This window comes from Pan troglodytes, chromosome 23 (genome assembly GCF_028858775.2).
Source record: "Pan troglodytes isolate AG18354 chromosome 23, NHGRI_mPanTro3-v2.0_pri, whole genome shotgun sequence".
Lineage (NCBI taxonomy): Eukaryota > Metazoa > Chordata > Mammalia > Primates > Hominidae > Pan > Pan troglodytes.
Window position 1 is genome coordinate 19,395,857 of NC_086016.1, and position 21,934 is coordinate 19,417,790.

The window sequence follows — 21,934 nt, forward strand, 5'->3', positions numbered from 1 at the left end:
TGAATGATTAATGTCCTAGGAAATTAGCTTTAGCAGATGTCCAGGTGCCACATCAAAAATGCGCAGTAATTATTGACAGTTTTTTAGATTAGGCATATTATTGGAAAACAACTTTATAAAGAATGAACATTGTATACTCTAGTAAAACAGCATCACTTTAAAAATATTCATTTATGAAATCTGTTACCTATAGTTGAAGTCTTGAGTAGTGAACAAGGGACTCTAATACCAATACTCTTAATATCTGGCTATTTTAGATCCCTTAAAGGGCATAATTATTGGAAATTTAGGTATTTCACTAAAGCCTGTATATAATATTGCCAACAAGAAAAATAAATTTGAAGATTAAGGGAACTTACTTCTGCAAACTGTCTTGCAATAGTTAAGCAGAATTTAAACTCTGTTTTAAGCAGGAAACCAGAAAGATTATTTTGCAGTTGTAGAAGATTTCATAACTTATTAAAACTTATTAACATTTTGTGTTGTTTAGATATAGGCAGTTGATACATACTAACATCCCAGCCTTTTCAATATCAGGGTTAAATTATAGGAAAACTCAGTAAAATGGTACAGATCTGAAACTTTGATGGTAGAAACTGAAGATTTAACAGAGAACTGTGTTTTACCCGAGTGCCAAAAATGCTGTGAGCCTCCTTGCACAAAATTTATACCACTTTTGCATTTTTATCTATCAGTCCAGACAGTTGTCTCCCCTCCTTCTCCCAGGACCTCTCCACCATTAAAATGCACAAACCACATGGCCGATTTCATCATTTACATCTATTTTCAAAAGTTACTACAACCAAATTAATTCTATTAGAAGAAATGTAGACAAATTCTATAAAGACTGTAGATTGTGACCTAAGAAAGAAATGAGGCAAAGAACCAAACATTGAATTAAATGCTACACGGGTGACTAAGATCTGTTTCAAGTCAGCGATAATATAGCCACTTCTGGGTACTTCAGTATCAGAGATCAGTTCTCATGGTTTAGACAGTTCCTATCTATAGCTGACTATCCTTGTCCTTGAATATGGTGTAAATGACTATTGGCTCTACGGTTTTATTGGGCCACTTAAGAAATATTTCCTTGAATAATTATTTTGAGAAAAAGTCTAAAGAAAATAATAAAAATAATTTTAAACACGCTGTAGTAAGAAATGACTGTTGGAAAATTATGCTTTCACTTTCTACCATATTCTCAGCTATACAAAACCATTTATTTTGAAGATTTTTAGACTAGTGTTAATTTGAAATCTGTTACTCTTATTGTGCAATTTGTTTTTTTAAAAAAGATGTTTCTAATTGGATTTTTAAAAGAAGAATGGAATTTGATTGCTATTTTACAATAGAACCTAAGCTTTTTGTGGTTCTTAGTGTCCTATGTAAAACTTAGTGTCAAAGTAATCAACTTTGAGATGTTCCCTTCTATTCTGCTTTATATTAAAAGCCCATTAGAAAATGGGAACCTGGTGAATATATAATGAATTGTAAAATATTTTAATGTGTAACTTTTTTAACTGTGAAACTGACTACTGATTTTTTGATGAAAACAGCTGCTGATAAAGTATTTTGTGTAAAGTGTAGTTCTTATTAATCAGGAAAATGATGACTTGATTAGACTGTATATGCCCTCTTGGATTTTATTTTAAATGGATTGGTGACTTTCACATAGGTAAAACACAGTCCGTCTGTATTCTTTTTTCCATCAAAAATCGAGTGATTTAGAATTATAAAAAAAAATTGTGAGCAGCCTATTTGAAAGGCATCATGGAAATTTCACAGCACAATAACATGGATTTGTTTTTTTCTTAATGATGTAAATCCGTTTAATTCATATTTTGATCAATAGCCCATGCTTGCCAACTCTGAAGAAATTTAATTTCCAGCAGTATTTTAAAGCTAGCCTGTTAACTTTTTCTGAATATTTAAAGTTCCTCTTTTTTCTATGTCTGCACAAACTGCAGACCTGGACTGGACCCACATACTCAAGAGTCCACCTTAAGAAATTATTTTGATGTCCAAGACATCACTAAAATATTTAAGCTTAAAGATAATATGTGGTGTTAATAGATTGTGGTGCTTTTACTATTTAAAGACAACTTTCATACTTCAGATGTTTTTGAGAAGAGGGGAATGTGAGGGGAGGGGGCAGAACAGGGAGGAGTTTGAATGAATTTACATTCTTTATATCCATCCTGCTCATTTGGGGCATGTCTTTAAGAGAAGGCTGAAAGTTGTGAGAGTATATTGTATACCGTAAGAGAATCAACTCTTCATCATGGATGGGATTGTGAAGGCTGAACTGTAAAATTCAGCATTGACAGCATCCTCAATTAATAATTCTTGGTGACAGAATAATACAGCTGGGCTGTTTTATAAATATAAACAATACCATTTTTAATTATTACATTAAAAATTTTAAATATATCTATGTGCCATGGCCTGGGAAGCCTGTTTTCTATTTTCATAAAAATTATTTTTACTGTATGAAAAGATTATGGGGTTTATCTCAAAATATCTGTGGTCCTGATAAAATTGGATTGGTAACTCTACCTCAGAAGGAAAATGGGAAAAAAAATAGATGAGTCACAATTCAATACTTCAAGCTCAGAAACTGTGCAGATCACTGAATTTTAGATTTATAAAGTCAGAGTTGGCATGCGTTGTTTTTAATGATATGGAAGACCTTAAGAAAAAAACTTGGCTGAAGTTTAATCGTTGGTCCAGCCATTTGAAAAAGGCAATAGTTCGAGGAGGTTTCCGAATTCGGCATTTGAAATTCATTTTGTTCTCTCTTCTTCATTATTAGTGCATTTGGTGTGTGTATACTTGCACACAATTCTGTTTGTGTACACACTGCTTGCTTAGCCCTAGTCAAGAGGCATCTTTTATAAAAGGTGTAAAGAAATATCAAGGTTCTAAAATTCGGAAGAGTTTAGAATTTATTAGGAGTTTCCCAAGTTGGGATGTTAGTCTTTAAATAAACTTCATGCACCTATTCCACTTAAGGTTTTGCACCTCCTTTTTATTAGTGCAGCACCATTTCTTCTGCTTGATTTTAGGTGTGTTGATATTCCAGCCTTGCTAGTTAGCATAAAGTGACAGGTGTGAGCCATGAGGAAATTTTCTGACTTAATTTTTACACAACTACATATGAGTTTTAGTGGAGAAAAAAAATTAGTCCCTTGTGCATATATAGTAGTTAGGTAAATGATTTTTCTACCAACAGTGTACTCCATTCCTCATGTAGGTAAGTACAGAAAAAGGTTTTTAAATGTATTTTGTTAGCCAGTTAAAGTCTATGAATCTATCTGCAACCTTATTTAATCTGTCACTACAATAATTTTGTGGTTATGCTAAGAACCATGTATACTTTTGGGTATTCTTATTTTTGTCAATTTTTCTAGGTTAGCAAGGAGGCAGAAAACCTTCACTGCTTCATATTAAAATATAATTAGACTAAACTTAATTCTAGTATGAATTTCCAAAATCATTATCTATTTATTTCATTTTTATTTAATTTTGTTTTTATTTCAGTTTTAAAAGTCCCTTGTTCAATTTAATTTATGTTCCTAAGAGTGGTTGGAGAACTTGGCCTTCATCTGATTTCAAAAACGTTTTGAGTTTCAAATGAAGTTAATGGTTTCAGTGTGATTCAGTCCTCAGACCTAATTGGGTTGAATAAAATCTAAAAGAATATACCCTTTTGGGGCATAACATTTTAATACCTTGGGGAATGTGGCACTACCAAAAGAAGACTACTAACACATCAGATGTTCACCTGGACGCTTTAACAAGAAATTCGAACCACCCTTTTGGCCCCATTAATTGTAGCAAGTTTATTTCTCTATATTTTGTCATTCAGTGAATTGAAGTCCTGTGGTATAGTGCATTCATTAGAAGAAAAACGTTTTTAATGTCCTTTTAATGATGGCCCAGAAAGCATTTGACACAGCAAGATGCATGTGTTATTATATTGAGAATACAGAATAATAACAGTATCACTAAATTTAAGACCTCTTCCCAGTCTGTTCCTAGCAAGAAGTTTGGCCTGTGACTGCACTTACTGTTTATGCTCATCAGAAACTGTCAATGTCTGCTTTTCTTTAACTCTGCAGTCTGTAACATCACGCTGTTTATTAAAAAAAAAAGAAAAATTACTTTGACTTGTGTCCAAACAATCCTTAGTGTACTACATAAGCAAAAAACTGTGATAATTCTCTTTTGCCATTCCTTTTGAAAAGCAAGCCAGTGTTGCTAAAATCAAAATTTAGCTGAATTTGAGTTCTTTTCAGTAATGACTAAGAATACTTGATTGAAAATCTGAAACTATTATACCTTAAAAGCCAATTTTTCTGCCCCAGTAAAGTGATGAATATTAAAGAAATGTATGTTTAAATATTTACTTCCTTTAAGCATAAAGAATTATAAGCTTGTATTTTAAGAAATATATGTATATACATATATGTATGTATGTATGTATGTATGTATGTATGTATGTATGTATATGCAATAGGTAAGTGGACTTTTTTCCAAGTCATTTGAAGATCAGAACCTAGAAATGAAGTTAGGCTAGAAGCAAACTGGTTTTGCTTTCAGTTCTCATAAACATTCCAAAAGGTAAGTGTGGGCTTTTCTTTGACCATTAATGCACATAGGCATTAACAACTTGGTATTTCTGAGCAATTAAGCAAATAATTACTTAAATTTTATTTATTTGCCAAATGGTTTAAATAATTTTGAATTGACTTTGTTCTCCAGGGATAATATCTCTCTTTGCTGGAATGATTCAGGTAGCTCCTATCTAAATGGAAAACTGTGGTAATTGAAACACACACGTTACATTTTAAATTAGCAGTTTTGAATTTGTTAGGGAAAAAAAATCCCAGCAATTGCATATTGTTAGGTAGAAGTCAAATTTACAAAGAAACGGAATAGAGATGTGCCCTTGAGAAAAGTGTAGAATCTCAGTGTGCAGATGATTTAAAATGTGCGTGCATATAAAATGTTCATGTGTACTTATATACTTTATTACAGAGAAGTCTTTGGTGTACAAAATAGTTTACCACAACCTTTTAAACAGCAGGTTCTGGGCCTTAAATACGTATCACATTTAGCCAAGAGAACTCGGGTAGGGGCATGGAAAATGAACTGCAGTTCCCTATCCCTAGCCTCTATACCAGCTGTCCAATGAAAAGTACCAAGGCTCACTGAATGTTATAACCTAGCAGATTGTTAAATAAATGATCTAACATTTTTGAGCACCGCTACTAGATGCTAGAAGCTAAGCTAAAGTGTTTCACATGCCCTACTTTGCTTATTCCATAAAATAACTGCGTGAAAGAACAGGTTATCCCCATTTTATAGATGAGAAAAGAAAGGTTTACACAGGTTAGCTTACTTGCCCAAAGTTGTGATTATGGCCTACAAAGTCAAATAAATCCTACTCTGAGACACATGTTCTTTCCACCATTGCACACTAGAAAGGAAAACACCAAGATTATTCATTACTGATCAAGTCAATATTGCTGTATTCAGCTAATTTAGTAATATGTGTCTTGAAATTAACTGCTAAAAGGGATTAAACTGACTTAGAATCAGTTTTTTGTTTGATTACATCTACATACAAAAGTAGCTTCAAATGTCTCATTCTACTGTCCATAATTTAAGATTTTTGAGTATAATACAATTTTACAGATACTTTGAGGCACTTTGGAAAATCAGACCAAAATCTCTTTTCCACTCACAGATTCGGCTTAATCAATCTGGAAAGCATTTGTTGAGAGCCTTATGACATCATTTAATAACCACGGTTGATTCATTAATTAAAGTACAGACAATTGTTGACTATCCATGTGGGACTTTTCTATTAGGTTGATGCAAAAATAACTGTGGTTTTTTGCCATTAAAAGTTAACAGCGAACGCTGGAATTACTTTTGCACCAGCCTAATACGATGTGGATCATCTGAGATGAACGTTGAAATCCAGTATAGCTTCTTCCTATTTCTGGCCCATTTTTCCCACCAGAACGTGCACAAAGTGAAATGAGCTTATGAAAAGCTTCATTAACTAGAAAAATGTTACTGAAAGAAAAATTACATGGTACATGACAAAGCTAAATACTAGTAACTCTAAACTTAGTGAATTTTCTAGGCAGCAGCTTTCCTCTGCTGTCTAGACTGGTAAAGAACAAACTAAGGCCAGGCGCAGTGGCTCATGCCTGTAATCCCAGCACTTTGGGAGGCCGAGGCGGGCAAATCACCTGAGGTCAGGAGTTCAAGACCAGCCTGATCAACATGGTGAAACCCTGTCTACACTAAAAATACAAAAATTAGCTGGGTGTGGTGGTGCACACCTGTAATCCCAGCTACTTAGGAAGCTGAAACAGGAGAATTGCTTGAACCCAGGAGGCACAGGTTGCAGTGAGCCAAGATCGCGCCACTGTGCTCCAGCCTGGGCGACAAGAGCAAAACTCCATCTCAAAAAGGAAAAAAAAGAAAAAAACTATAATAAATATGTTAGGTCCATGTTTTCTTAAGTTTTCTACCAGATTTTTATCTTCGTATAGTGAACGAACTGTTAAGAACTTTTTTATGAGAAATATTTTAGTATGACTATATTGCATAGAGTTAGGCTGATGGTTCAGTGTTCAGTAGGTTAGATACCCTCATTGTTTATTTCCATATTGGCTGGTTCTAGCTAGAGCTGAAATTAGGCAAAGAATATCTTGAACTCATTTTGCTATACAGGAAAAAAAGTGCTCCCTTAGCTCATTTGGAAAGAGATTGGGATTAGAAAAGATGGTTAATTTGTAGTATTTATAGAAATAAATAGAATACAAAATGAGGCTTTTAAATTTTTTCCCACATGAAAATATGATACTTTAATTATTACCTTTTACATTGTTAGTTTGCAGACAGGCATAATTAGGTCCTCAGTTGCAGAAATCACAGACATCTGAAGGCCAGCCCTTTAATTTGGTCACCGTCTTAAGATTTCTCTGCTCCTTCCTTTGCTCCTCCTCCTACTGCACAGTTTGAACTGATGCTGTTCTATATAAGGTAGTTTTCCACCTACCTCATCTCTGACTACAGTGCTATATTTTTCACACAGTAAGGACAGGTGTTGCGTTAATCTCACCATGCCAACAATCAGGGCACCACCTAGCAGAGTCAGTGAAGGCCAAAATAAACAGTGGAAGATAGCCATTTGGTCATACTTTTTTAGAAGAATGACATCTTCAGATTGGCTGGCTGGACTGTAGAAGCATGAAAAGGGGGTTCCATTTTTGTGATCGAAGAATTCTTTTATGTCCAGAGCACTGTTGAGCAAATCATTTCTATCTTGGTGGCACTTAGGTGTGTAAAAGCACTAGGAATATGGAAGAGGGAAAAAGATAAAGGCACTGTCACCAATACCAAATACTTAACAGTTTTTAATTATGAAATAGCTTCAGGCTGAAGTTATTAGTGGGCAGTTTCAATCCTAGAAGGTGGTAAAATATTACATAGCTCATGGGAAAGGGTTGATTGGAGGGCCACAGTGAAATGGCCATTTCCAGTCATTAAGCAAGGATGTGGAAGAGAATTCTTAGTTTATATGACATTGCAGGAGAGTCAGTGACCAACTTCATAAGGAATATGACTCCTCCCTACATGCAGGTTCTTGGACTCTTGGACAGTATGAATCCGTTTGTCCACTGAACAAAAATGTATTGAGCCTTACTATGAGCTTTCAACGCCTAGTAATGCCTCTGTGGTCTCTGTCTTGATCTCCTGTAGCAAAATATTACCCTGAAGAAAAGCACGTTGAGGCTTTTGCTCTAGACTCACAGACAGGGAGCCCCACCTGGACTTTGGTTCCTGGGAGACAGAACCAGTGGAGAAGGGAGCCCTGTCAGCTGGTGACTTTTTTCAAAAAAGCTTGAGGTTTTACCATATCCATTAGGTCCTTGAGGTACTGCGCTAAAGGCCTACAAACTGTTTGAAATCTTAAAAATCATTGCATCCAAAATAGAAAACAAAAGTCATCGGATTGAAATTGATGCTTAAAGACAGTAAAGTGTAACATGTCAACTAATCTAACACAACTCAACTTTTATAGTTAGGTATAAATATAAATTTTAAATCATATGAAAGACTATACTTTCAGGGATCATTTCTATAATTCGTTAAATCATACAAACCCATTGTGTAACTTATTAAAATAAAAATAGTCTTTACATTTATTTGGTAAGAAAAATTACTCGCTTGATTCAAGGGAGACTGTGAGTACACTGTAGCATATGTTATATGGCGCGGAGTGGAATCTCCAAAAGAAAGACTCCCCACAAATGACTACTCATTGGCTCAGCCTATAAATTCCAGACACCAAGTTGTGAAATTGGAATAATTTCTCTCCTTTCTATATACCCCATTTCTCCACCAAGAAGAAAGCTTCATTTATCCTGATTTGATCACTATAAAAATGTTCACTCCAAAAAAAATAGATTTATCCCTAAAGACAGCCCTGGGTTATTTATGTACCCTGCTAGGGACAGTCTGGCAGGGAAGGGTTGCTGTCATAAGAACTCTTTAAACTTTACAATACCTTGGGATTTATCTGGACAGCCTCTTCATTATAATGTAGGAGAGCTTTCTGAGCTGAATGGGTGAGGTTCACAAACACCCGAAGACACGAGTACTTCCCGTGACCGCGGCAGTGCACACCACAGGTGAAGGCACAGTCCAGCCAGTCGTCCATGATATCTGTGTGGATGGCAGTGCAGGTTGATTCTTCTCTCCGAATGCTTCAATTTGAAAAAAAAAAGAAAAATGTTCTTCACTTACTAGAAAATTTCGTTCTACATTTTGGTGCGGTTATGAGCTTATGTACACAATTAGCTGGGATTACAGGCGCTCAGCCGCCATGTCCAGCTAATTTTTGTATTTTTAGTAGAGACAGGGTGTTGGCCAGGCTCGTCTCCAACTCCTGACCTCAAGTGATCCGCCCACCTTGGCCTCCCAAAGTGCTGGGATTACAGGCATGAGCCACTGCACCTGGCCCAAATACTATATTTTATCAATTCTAAAGTGCACTTTAGTATTTACATTTTAATATAACTAAAATCAATATGTATTTTGCAATCAATGGCATCTTGCTATTATTTGAAAACATTTCTTTAATAGTCCGTAAAATAATGGAACATGCCCAGATGCAGTGGCTTATGCCTGTAATCCCAGCACTTTGAAGGGTCAAGATAGGAGGATCGCTTGAGCCCAGGAGCTCGAGACCAGCCTGGCCAATATAGTGACAGAATAAATAAATAAGTAAATAAAATAATGGAAAATCTCACAAATGGTGATGTTTTAGGTTCGACAAAATACATTAACTAGCCCATTTAGTTTTCTGAAATTATTTTGATGTTATTGCTTAAATATTTGTTCTGTGGTACACAACCATAGGATTAATAATATTGATGAAAATAATAAAAGAATAATAAGCATGTATTGAGCTCTTCCTGTGTGAAGTTCTGGACAAATCCTCATAAAGCCTTAAAAGGCAGATACTAGGCTGGGCACGGTGGCTCATGCCTGTAATCCCAGCACTTTGGGAGGCCGAGGCAGGCAGATCATGAGGTCAGGAGATTGAGACCATCCTGGCTAACATGATGAAACACGGTCTCTACTAAAAATACAAAAAATTAGCCAGGCATGGTGGCACGTGCCTGTAGTCCCAGCTACTCGGGAGGCTGAGGCAGGAGAATCGCTTGAACCTGGGAGGCTGAGGTTGCAGTGAGCCAAGATCGCACCACTGCTCTCCAGCCTGGGCGACAGAGCAAGACTCTGTCTTAAAAAAAAAAAAAAAGAAAAGAAACAGGCAGATACTAGCCCAGGCGCGGTGGCTCATGCCTGTAATCCCACACCTTGGAAGGCCCAGGCGGGTGGATTATCTGAGGTCAGGAGTTCGAGACCAGCCTGACCAACATTGTGAAACCCTGTCTCTACTAAAAATACAAAAATATTAGCCAGGCGTGGTGACAGGTGCCTATAATTCCAGCTACTCAGGAGGCTAAGGCAGGAGAATCGCTTGAACCCGGGAGGCAGAGGTTGCAGTGAGCTGAGATTGTGCCACTTTACTCCAGCCTAGGTGACAGAGGAAGACTCTGTCTCAAAAAAAACAAACAACAACAACAACATCAAAAAGAAACCTACAGTAATAAAATTGAAATCGAAGGAGGTTTGCAATCAAAATGACTGACTAGGAATGAAATAGGAAACATAATATTTTGCATCTGCATAGGGAAGTCTGAGATTGGCTGATCTTGTTCTCTTCTGTAGGGGAAATACTAGTCCAGAACTTGGGGTGCCTGCCAAGAGGCGAGCAGCCACAGTAGGAAAGGGGGACTCTGGAATAGCTAGGGTTCTGGAGTCTGTGGACACAGGAGGCAGAGGACATGTGTTAAGATGTTTTAAGAAATGAATGTTGACCTGGATATGAAAATATTTTTCAGCCGGGCGCAGTGGCTCACGTCTGTAATCCCAGTACTTTGGGAGGCTGAGGCGGATGGATCATGAGGTCAGGAGATCGAGACCATCCTGGCTAACACGGTGAAACCCCGTCTCTATTGAAAATACAAAAAGTTAGCCGGGCATGGTGGCGGAGGCCTGTAATCCCAGTTACTCTGGTGGCTGAGGCAGGAGAATGGCGTGAACCTGGGAGACAGAGCTTGCAGTGAGCCGAGATTGCGCCTCTGCACTCTAGCTTGGGCGACAGAGGGAGACTCCACCTAAAAAAAGAAAGAAAGAAAATATTTTTCACTATAGAGAGGCATATGTCCCCTGAACTTGCCAGGATCCACCTTTCCTTGCTGGTGCATTCTGTGTGTTAGAAGAAAACTTCCAAAGAGTCATTTTTTCCACCCTGTCTACTGTATAAAATTGCTTCTCAAACATGTGCTGCATTGCAGAGGATTACCATTGTTTTGCTAACCAGCGTCTGGTCTTTCTTATGTGGTGCTGCAATTACTAGTGTCAAACCCTGTTGGTAATACACAGAGGACAGTGTCTGAAGTCCTTACTCAATATTCACATTTGGCCAGGTGTGGTGGCTCACACCTGTAATCCCAGCACTTTTGGAAGCAGAGGCAGGCGGATCACTTGAGGTCAGGAGTTCAAGACCAGCCTGGCCAACATGGTGAAACCCCATCTCTACTAAAAATACAAAAATTAGCCAGGCATGGTGGCAAGTGCCTGTAATCCCAGCTACTCGGGAGGCTGAGACAGGAGAATCACTTGAACCCAGGAGGTGGAGGTTACAGTGAGCCAAGATTGTGCCACTGTACTCCAGCCTGGGGGAAAGAGCAACTCTGTTCCCCCCACACAAAAAAAGAAAGAAAAAGAAAATTCAGATTTGTAGAGAGTTTAAATTCTTTTTTGATACGGAGTCTTGCTCTGTTGCCCAGGCTGGAGTGCAGTGGCAGGGTCTTGACTCACTGCAACCTCTGCCTCCCAGGCTCAAGGGATTCTCCTGCTTTAGCCTCCTGAGTAGCTGGGATTATAGGCACCCACCAAAACACCTGGACAATTTTCGTATTTTTATTAGAGACAGGGTTTCACCATGTTGTCCAGGCTGATCTGAAACTCCTGACCTCAGGTGATCTGCCTGCCCCGGCCTCCCAAAGTGCTGGGATTACAGGCATGAGCCACCACGCTAGGCCGAGAGTTTAAATTCTTAAGTCCTACACTCCAATGTGTGGGAAGTGTTCGTGCTATGCTTTTATAACTAAATCATCTCAGTATTTCTATTTCTAGCCCCCTTTTTCTGCCTGATGGTAAAATACTTAATCCAGTCAATTCCAGGTAAACTTTGGCCTTCTATGATTTTTCCTGATCAGCCCAAACCTCAACCAAGTCCATTCTTGATCTTCTCCTTCACCTCCTTCTCTCATTCACCCGACAATTAGCCTCCAGTCCACGGGCTGATGCAGCATCTTGGTGTCCTGTGGTCTGAGGTCATTTTCTGTCTTTCTCAAGCCTCAGCTAAAGTTTACAATCCTACCTTTTCTCATGACCTTGAAATGCCCTAAGGTTCAGGGGCTTCATGATTGCTGCTTCATGGGGGACCCTGGCTGTTCTCTGAGGCTGCTCGGCACCTCGAACATCCCATCAACTACCCGGGGCCAATCTCCGCCCAAGGCCTCAGCCATTCCTGCTCTACAGCTCTGCTGCCCTATTGGCACAGGGAACTCCTCGGGGCCCCAGGGTTCCAGATTGGAAGCAGAGAATCTCCTCTGTTCTCAGACCCCCAAACTTTGTTGAGGATTCTAATTGTCCTTTCCCCCATCTCACTCCTTGGAACCCACTGGGAGGTAAGTAGCATCCGTCTCAGAAGTTCTACCACCATCTCCCTCATTCTTACCCTAACCTTCTTCCTCTTCCTCCTTAGTTAGGAAAGAGGATCTTTAGCCTGCAGCGGGGGGGTGGGGGTGGGGGTGGGGATGCTTGATGTTTCAGGGGAAAAGGTGACTCAGCTACTTTTGGAATATCTGTCATACCTGTCTACTGGTGCGATGAGCTGGGATCACACCACTACACTCCAGCCTGGGTGACAGAGCAAGACTCCATCTCAAAAATAAATAAATAAATAAATAAAGACTCTGGAGAAACAACTCAATACACATGAGAAGAGGCTGGCCCATGTAGAGAAAGGACTGGCAAACTATGACAACTCTTTTCTGTTGTTTTGTTTTCAATCTTCTCTTCACAGTTCTTTTCACAGTTTGGAATTGATACCCTTTTCTCTTCATCAGAACTCCAATGTTTTTGTAGATTGAAGTCTTTTTTTTTTTTTTTTCTTGAGAAAGGGTCTCACTTTGTCACCCAGGCTGGAGTGCAGTGGACCAATCACTGCTCACTGCAGCCTCGACTTCCTGGGCTCAAGAAATCCTTCCACCTCAGCCCCCCAGTAGCTGGGACTACAGGTGTGCACCACCATGCCCAGTTAATTTTTATTTTTTAATTTATTATTATTATTATTATTTTGAGATGGAGTCTTGCTCTGTTGCCCAGGCTGGAGTGCAGTGGCACCATCTCGGCTCACTGCAACCTCCGCCTCCTGGGTTCAAGAGATTTTCTTGCCTCAGCCTTCCGAGTAAGTGGGACTACAGGTGCACGCCCCCACACCTGGGTAATTTATTCATTTTTTTGTAGAAAAGGGGTATCAGTGTGCTGTCCAGGCTGGTCTCAAACTCCTAACCTCGAGCGATCTGCCTGCCTTGGCCTTCCAAACTACTGGGATTAGAGGTAATGAGCCACCATGACTGGCCTACGTATAGCCCAAATGGATGAGCAGTTCCCAAGGCTCAGTCCCAGCCTCCACTATCCAAGTCAGCCTCTCATCTCCTTCATTTCCCAGGACTCAGTTCTCATTTTCCTCCCATCTTCTCCGGATTGTGGCTATTGTTCTCTGGTTGCTAGATCAACCTGGAGCACAGTAAAGCAGTGTCACAAAGCTGGAAGGGGTCTGGGATGAGTCCACCAGCTACAAGTTCTTGTAGAAAACGTACTCCGGGAATGGCCGGGCCCAGTGGCTCACGCCTGTAATCCCAGCACTTTGGGAGGCCGAGGCGGGCGGATCACCTGAGGTCGGGAGTTCAAGACCAGCCTGACCAACATGGAGAAACCCCGTCTCTACTAAAAATACAAAATTAGCTGGGCGTGGTGGCACATGCCTGTAATCCCAGCTACTAGGGAGGCTGAGGCAGGGGAATCGCTTGAACCTGGGAGGCGGAGGTTGCGGCGAGCCGAGATTATGCCATTGCACTCCAGCCTGGGCAACAAGAGTGAAACTCCATCTCAAAAAAAAAAAAAAAAGAAAGAAAATGTACTCCAGGAATTGTCATTTCTGAAATTCAACAGCTTCTGGAATTGAAGCAAACAGCTCATCTTGGAAGAGAAATATGTAGCCAACTCCAAAGACAAAGCCTTTGAGTATTGAGACCTAGCATGCTAGGAGAACTTGATCCTGTAACCTCAGAAGAAGAATCGGGATCTGGCCAAATTCAGGTCAAATTCTGGTCAACTTCTCCATAGTCAGTAGGAGAAAAAAACCAACTTGATGTTTGAGTCATATGTTTTGACAACTAAAGAGGACACTTATGCTGGGGTCAGTGGTTCATGCCTGTAATCCCAGCACTTTGGGAGGTCGAGGCGGGTGAATCATTTGAGGTCAGGGGTTCGAGACCAGCCTGGCCAACATGGTGAAACCCCATCTCTACAAAAAATTCAAAAAAATTGGCTGGGCGCAGTGGCTCATGCCTGTAATCCCAGCACTTTGGGAGGCTGAGGTGGGTGGATCACGAGGTCAGGAGTTCAAGACCAGCCTGGCCATTATGGTGAGACCCTGTCTCTACTAAAAATACAAAAATGATCCGGGCATGGTGGCGCACGCCTGTGGTCCCAGCTACTCAGGAGGCTGAGACAGAAGAATCTCTTGAACCCGGGAGGTGGAGGTTGCAGTGAGCCGAGATCACGCCACTGCACTCCAGGCTGGGTGACAGAGTGAGATGTCATCTCAAAAAAAAAAAATCAAAAAAATTAGTCTGGCTTAGTGGCGGGCCCCTGTAATCCCAGCTACTGGGAGGCTGAGGCAGGAGAATCACTTGAACCCAGGAGGTGGATGCAGTGAGCCAAGATCATGCCACTGCACTCTAGCCTGGGCGAGTGAGACTCCATCTCAAAAAAAAAAAAAAAAAAAGGACACTTAAAGATGACATTAAAGAGGATACTTAGATTCTAGACAAAATCAAGATATAGCAAATTGGGGTGGGACACACCTGTAATCTCAGCATTTGGGGAGGCCGAGGCAGGTGGATCACCTTAAGTCCAAAGTTTGAGACCACCTTGACCAACATGGCAAAACCCCGTCTCTACTAAAAATACAAAAGTTAGCCAGGCATGGTGGTGGACACCTGTAGTTCCAGCTACTCAGGAGGCTGAGGCAGGAGAATCATTTGAGCCCAGGAGGCAGAGGTTGCAGTGAGCTGAGACTGCACTGCCGTACTGGTGCCTGGGCCACACCAGTCACTATGCCTGGGTGACAGAGCAAGACTCTGTCTCAAAATAAATAAATAAATAAAATTTTGTTTTGCTGTGTTGCGGCTAATATGTGTGCTATAAGACAATGGTTTCTTGAGTCTCATTCTCTCTGCATATGCCTAAAGCTTTTTTACGTTTATGATTCTAAAAGATTGTACCTTCTTATCTCCTAGATTCTGTCCCATAGGTTCTGATTTTTCCTAGAGTAACTTGGATGTTAAAAAAGTGGAAAAAGCTTTGGGTATTAGGTGCCGAACCCACTCAGCTCTGCTCAAACCCCTTCTTTAATGCCCAAGGTTGTCCAATCCTAGCCCTTCCCCTTACCCTCAGCTTTCTCCTCACCTACACAACAACCTTAGTATAGTCCTAAGGTATGTGTTCTTATCTTCTGCTATCTATGCCAAGGATGTTTGCTGGTTTTGTTTTGTTTTGTTTTGTTTTGTTTTGTTGAGACAGGGTCTTGCTCTGTCTCTTAGGCTGGAGTGCAGTGGCACAATCACAGCTCACTGCAACCTCGATCTCCTGGGCTTAAGTGATCCTCCCACTCAGCCTCCTGAGTAGCTGGGACTACAGGTATGCATCACCAAGCCTGACTAATTTTTTTTTTTTTTTTTTTTTGAGGCAGAGTTTTGCTCTTGTTGCCCAGGCTGGGGTACAATGGCGTCATCTCAGCTCACCACAACCTCTGCCTCCCGGGTTCAAGCAATTCTCCTGCCTCAGCCTCTCAAGTAGCTGGGATTACAGGCATGTGCCACCACATCTGGCTACTTTTTTGTATTTTTAGTAGAGATGGGGTTTCTCCACGTTGGCCAGGCTGGTCTTGAACTCCTGACCTCAGGTGATCCGCCCACCTTGGGCTCCCAAAGTGCTGGGATTAAAGGCTTGAGCCACCATGCCTGGCCCACACCTGGCTAATTTTTTTTAATTTTTATTTTTGTAGAGACAGGGTCTTACTATGTTGTCCAGGCTGGTCTTGAACTCCTGGACTCAAGCGATCTTCCTGTCTCAGCCTCCCAAAGTGCAGGAATTATAAGCATGAGCCACTTTGCCAGGCAAGGATTTTTTTTTTTAATTACATTTCTGCCTGCCACCACAGCAGCTCCTTCTCCTGCTCTCTCTCTCTCTGTGTGCTTTAAGATGATAGTCCCTTCTTTTTTTTCAAATAACCACAACGGGAAGGACTGACCACTCTTGTAAGCTGCAACTGATGTTTTCAGACTCCTAAAGTGACATCTAGACATAAGTCCATATATGTCAGAATATCATGCAGGGAATGCTCAAATAGTTGGGAAGAGATTGCTGCACTGTGCTTTGCACGCCCAAAGCCCACATAGGTACTCAGTTTAAAAATCTTAATAGAATTGAATCCTGCTCTTATCATAGGAAAGGAAGAGCATCTGATAGAAACACAAAATGAAAAGGTCAAGAACTGGCTGGGCACCATGGCTCTCGCCTGTAATCCCAGCACTTTGGGAGGCTGAGGCGGGAGGATCATGAGGTCAGGAGTTCGAGACCAGCCTGGTCAATATGGTGAAACCGCATCTCTACTAAAAATACAAAAAATAGCTGGGCGTGGTGGCACGCACCTGTAGTCTCAGCTATTCAGGAGGCTGAGGCAGGAAAATCGCTTGAACCTGGGAGGCGGAGGTTGCAGTGAGCCAAGATCACGCCACTGCACACCAGCCTGGGCAACAGAGCAAGACTCCGTCTCTCAAAAAAAATCAAAAAAAGTCGAGAACTGGAAAGGAACTAAGCGCATGAAAAGAAATTTTATGTTCCTTCATGTTTTTATTTAAAGAAAGTGAATCAAGTACCAAACATGGAATAAAGGCAAACATTCATTTTTGGGGTGATTGTTCCCTTCTTGGCAATCCCTGTTTTATTGAGGGTATCACTAGTTATTCAATCCAAGGATTTTTTTTGTTTCCATAGGAGGTGGGTGTTTCTTTGTCTTCTTAGAGTCAGGATTCCAGATCTGCTGATGTGTGGGACTTTTCTTGGCCACTACGATTTCATCTACAGTCACGAGCTGTAGCACCACCTCAGCCACTGCTCGAAATCCTTGGGCTTTGACTATTAGGGTGTCCCACACCCCTTCCTGGGCCACATTTATTATCCCTTCAGCTCCCACACCCATTAGGAGGTTCCCACCTTGGTGCACTCCACTCATTTCTGCCATCACGTCTGAGACAGCTAAGCCTGCATTCTCTGCCAAGGTTTTAGGAAGATACTTCAGGGCCCAGGCAAATGCTAGGAATGCAGGCCCACTGGGCCCTTCCAATCTGCTTCCTTTATCAGAAAGCATTTTTGCCAAAGCCATTTCTGTGGCCCCAGCTCCTGGAATCAGTCTGGGATCTTGACATAGCTGGAAATAGGCATCAATGCCGTGGTAGACGGCCTGCTCTGCACTCCGCAGCTCCTGGGTGGTGGCTCCCCTGAGAACCACAGTGAGGGCAGGTGTGCCTGTACATTCCCATTCAAATACCACAGCCAAACCATCTCCCAGCTCCTGCCTGTAAACCCTCTGGCACTTGCCTGGCCTCTGGGGAGGGAGCAGACGAGGCAGCAGAGGTGTGTCCAACACCTCACTCAGGTAAATGATCTCCATCCGAGACCTAGCTTGAATTACCACGATGCCATACTTGTCCGCCAGTGTGAGGGTCTCCTCGTCGACGTCCCCCAACACCACTGCCACATTAATTCCTGCAGCTGCTAGCTGGCCTACTTGCTTTTCTAGTAATTGATCGCTTCCTTTACTAAATTGAGCTAGATCAGCAGGACTAGAAAGACGGGCCATTGCTGGTGCATTTGGATGGGCAGGACCAAAGGGGCAAGCAAAGAGAGCCACCCTGGCACCACTTAACACTGCGGCCATTTGCCCACAGAGCTTCCCAGATATTGCTAACCCCGGGAGGAGGCAGGAATCCTCCAGTGTCCCCCCGTGCAGCGCGCACACCCCAACACGCTCAGGCTTGAAGCTGCCGTCTAGTTCCTTGATAGCCCAGCAGGCGTGGGCCACCAGCTTGGTCAAGTGGTCCATGGGGGACAGGGTGTGGGTATTCATCACAGAATGGAGGGCCCAGGATGGATCTTCCAAAGGCCCCAGAGATTGGATGGCCAGGGAGGGCAGTGTGGCCAGGACCTCTGCAGTGGCCGTGGCGTAGGCCTCCCGGAGCTGTGGGCGAGGCAGGCCGGCCTTCAGCAGCTGCTCTGCCTGTTCCAGCAAGGCTTCCGTCAGCAGAACCACGAAGGCTGTGCCGTCCCCACTATTCTCTGCCTGGGTTTGGCCTGCTTCCCGGAGGAGCCATGCTGCTGGGTGCTCCAGCTCCAGGGCCCTGAGGATGGCAGTGGCACACCCCGTGCACACTGTTTCTCCTTTCATGGTCACCAGGAACTTCTGCCGGCCGTGGGGGCCATAGCAAGGCCGGATGACACTGGCCAGGGTCTGGACTGCAGCCAAGCTGCTCAGCAGGTGGGGCTCCTCCTCTTCTGGACTCCTCGGGCTCTCCCTTGGGTTCAGTGCCAGCCGCTGGGGCAGCTCCAGGGCTGAAGGGACTGTGCTGTCCATGGCCCGCAGAGAGAGGAGAGGCCACCGTGGGTTGCAGAGATGCTCTAGAAACAGCAGCTGGGGCACCCCTGACACCAATCGTTGAAAGTACTCAAGAGGTCAGTGGAAGCAAGGAGCCAAATGCCCATTGATTGGTATCTGAAGACATCAGCACGGACCAGCGCTCCACTGTGGGTCCAAGGATGAGCTCCAAAGAGCACAGTCCTAAAGCCACCCCAGGGTTGATTCTGTAAAGGAACTGGGTCTTGGGGCCTCTCAACCTTGATGGCTGAAATGGGATCTTTAACTGATGAAGTCACAAAGTGGAAAATGGAACCAGGATAGAGAATGAGGTCACAGAAGGCTGGTTAGAACTGAGGAGGCCCTACCAGCAGGCAAAAGTCAGGCCTTGTCCAGCAATGGAGGTACATGCACCTCTGCACCAGGTCTGAGACTTGTTTAAACATAAGAGACAATGAGGAGGAGATCAAGTGAAAAGCTACCCACTTCACCCTATCTGGAGTGCAGGGGCATAACCATGGTTCACTGCAGGCCCAGCTCCCTGGTCTCAAGCAGTCCTCCTGCTCAGGTTCCCAAGTACCTGGGACTACAGGCGCACACCACCACACCTAGCTAGTTTTTTTATTTTTTGTAGAGACAGGGTTTCTGTATGTTGTGCAGGCAGGTCTCGAATTCCTAGCCTCAAGAGAGCCTTCCACCTTGGCCTCCCAAAGTGCTAGGACTACAGGTATGAGCCACCACCTCACCCACCCTTTTTTTTTTTTTTTTTTTTTTGAGACCGAGTCACACTCTGTTGCCCAGGCTGGAGTGCAGTGGTACAATCTTAGCTCACTGCAACCTCCACCTCCCAGGTTCAAGCAGTTCTCCTGCCTCAGCCTCTCAGTAGCTGGGATTACAGGCGCCAGCCACCATGCCCGGCTAATTTTTTGTATTTTTAGTAGAGATAGGGGGGTTTCACCATGTTGGCCATGGTTGGCCAGGTTAGTCTCGAACTCCTGGCCTCAAGTGATCCGCCCACCTCGGCCTCCAAAAGTGCTGGGATTACAGGTGTGAGCCACTGCACCTGGCCTTTTTTTTTATTTGAGAAGGAACTGAGAGATGATGTCTGTGTTTTGTTTTGTTTTGGTGTTACTTTCTCTTGCAGTACTGTGTAATATTAGCCATGTTTTGCTGTCTGCCTTTGCCTTTTTGGGTATCTTATCAGTTTGTGCTTGTGTATCAGGTTTCTTAGGGTGTCTGTTGGTCTTTCAGGGTGCAGGTGTGGGAGGCTGCACAGCGTGCATGCCTGTGCCATGACTCCCAACTCTGCCTCCCTGGCAGAGGCAGGGCAAGACAAGGGGGGAAGGACGCTGACAGCTCACAGACAAATAGAAGTGAACCCAGAGGGGTGAAAAGCAACCAGCCTCCCAGTGGTCAGGGAGGTAGAAGCCTAAATGGGGTCCTGAGGTTTAAATGCAAATTGCCTTCCCATCCTAACCTTCAATGCTTACAATTTAAGTCTCTTTTTTTCATTCTCTCTCCTTTCCTCACTTGTCTCCTCTTTCCTCCTATAGAGCCTACTCGGGTAATGATGCTTCTGCTTTAGTTTAACACATATTTAGTCTGGGCGTGGTGGCTCATGCATGTAATCCCTGCACGTTGGGAGGCTGAGGCGGGAGGATTGCTTAAGCTCAGGAGGTTGAGGTTTCAGTGAGCCATGATTGCACCATTGCATTCCAGCTAGGGCAACAGAGTGAGACTTGTCTCAAAAAAAATAGGGAAAAGGTCATTTGGAATCCTAGTCCAGAGATAACCACTGTTTACAACTTGATGAACATTACTACTACTTTGCACATATTGTATGCATACATAATTATAGATTTACACCATTTTACCTAAGATCATGATACATATATGCTATTCTGTAATCATTTCCTCCTCAACATTATCTTGGCTCAGAGAAATGTTTCTTTTTTTGTTTGGACATGGAGTTTCAGAGTTTCGCTCTTGTCCCCCAGGCTGGAGTACAATGGCGCAATCTCGGCTCACCCTCGGCTCACCGCAGCCTCTGCCTCCCGGGTTCAAGCAATTCTCTTGCCTCAGCCTCCTGAGTAGCTGGGACTGAGTAGCCATGTGCCACCATGCCCGGCTAATTTTGTATTTTTAGTAGAGACAGGGTTTCTCCATGTTAGTCAGGCTGGTCTCAAACTCCTGACCTCAGGGTTTCCACCCGCCTCGGCCTCCCAAAAGTGCTGGGATTACAGGCGTGTGCCACTGTGCCTGGTCTGTGAGCCACTGTGCCCGGCCTGAGAAATGTTTCTTTTTTTCTTTTTTTTTTTAAGCAGAAACGCATTCATTTATTAACCAAAGGGATGATCCTAATGAATCCAACACACTTTGAAATAGCTGCATGTAAAATGTTTGTGATAAAGATAATTGAACACAGTAATGAAAAAAAAAAAGAAAGAAAGAAATGGTATGGAGATTTGCTCATTGAACTGAGCTTGGTCATTCTCTTAGTTAACTGCTGTCCAAAGTGATGATGGAATCTTTATTGTACTTTTTCATAGATCCGAGTACAGGCAACATGGTTCATGACACGCTCCACCACTAATTTCCCATCTTTCAGTGTTCTTGTTATTGTGCTTTCCTTCCCATCCCACTCCTGATGCTGAACCAATGCACCATCTGTAAAGTTGCACACAGTCTGAGTTTTTCTGCTATCAGCTGTGGTTTCTTCAAACTTCTCTCCCAGCGTACAAGAAAACTGTGTTGTTTTCAAAGTGCTCTCAGTTTTTATGGTGAGGTTTTTGCCATCACAAGTGATGATACAATCTGGCTTGGCCATTGCGCCCATTTCTCGCAAAGCTATTCCCACTCCTAGCTCCTTCATGTATTCATCAAAACCTTCGCTGTCCACCAGGCGCCACCTTCCTTCCAGCTGCTGAACTGTGGCCATGGTGGGTGCAGGGGGGCTGGCGTGCAGAGCGGGGTCTGCGTCGGCGTGGCAGCGTGCTGTCGAGAAATGTTTCTAAGGAGATCTTATTTGGTCTGAGAACCATGAATGATTATTTTGAGCACTTTTGATTCTGGAGACTCCCTTTGGATCAGGCATGGTCCTCCAAATTCAGGCTTCTGAAAGCCTGTACCTCAGAGTAGGCTTGATGTTCCATAAAAGATGTGGTTATGAGTGCAAAGATGACTTGCCTGTATTGTTATACAAATGTAAAATGTAACAATCAACAAAAATGTAGCAAAGTATGCATGTATACATTTTCTCTAAAGATACAGTTTCTTTTTTGAAAA

The 21,934-nt window shown here is 42.6% G+C and overlaps 3 protein-coding genes across 3 annotated transcripts; all 3 read right to left on the reverse strand.

Moving 5' to 3' along the window:
• Nucleotides 1-3,902: 3,902 nt before the first annotated feature.
• On the reverse strand, nt 3,903-12,087 carry LOC744497 (calcium-activated potassium channel subunit beta-3-like). The gene is made up of 4 exons (XM_063808438.1): nt 12,044-12,087; nt 8,594-8,792; nt 6,899-7,375; nt 3,903-4,135 (listed from the first exon to the last, which is right to left on the reverse strand). Exons 1-3 carry the CDS (start codon nt 12,085-12,087, stop codon nt 6,986-6,988), a joined length of 633 nt encoding a protein of 210 aa, XP_063664508.1. The 3' UTR covers nt 3,903-4,135; nt 6,899-6,985.
• A 4,762-nt stretch (nt 12,088-16,849) lies between these two features.
• CCT8L2 (chaperonin containing TCP1 subunit 8 like 2) lies at nt 16,850-19,983 on the reverse strand. Its single transcript, XM_525513.8, has one exon. The coding sequence runs from the start codon at nt 18,647-18,649 to the stop codon at nt 16,976-16,978; it is 1,674 nt and encodes a 557-aa protein (XP_525513.5). The 5' UTR covers nt 18,650-19,983; the 3' UTR covers nt 16,850-16,975.
• Nucleotides 19,984-21,179: 1,196 nt separating this feature from the next.
• On the reverse strand, nt 21,180-21,663 carry LOC472619 (fatty acid-binding protein 5). Its single transcript, XM_009454639.5, has one exon. It carries the CDS (start codon nt 21,585-21,587, stop codon nt 21,180-21,182), a length of 408 nt encoding a protein of 135 aa, XP_009452914.2. The 5' UTR covers nt 21,588-21,663.
• Nucleotides 21,664-21,934: the final 271 nt, after the last annotated feature.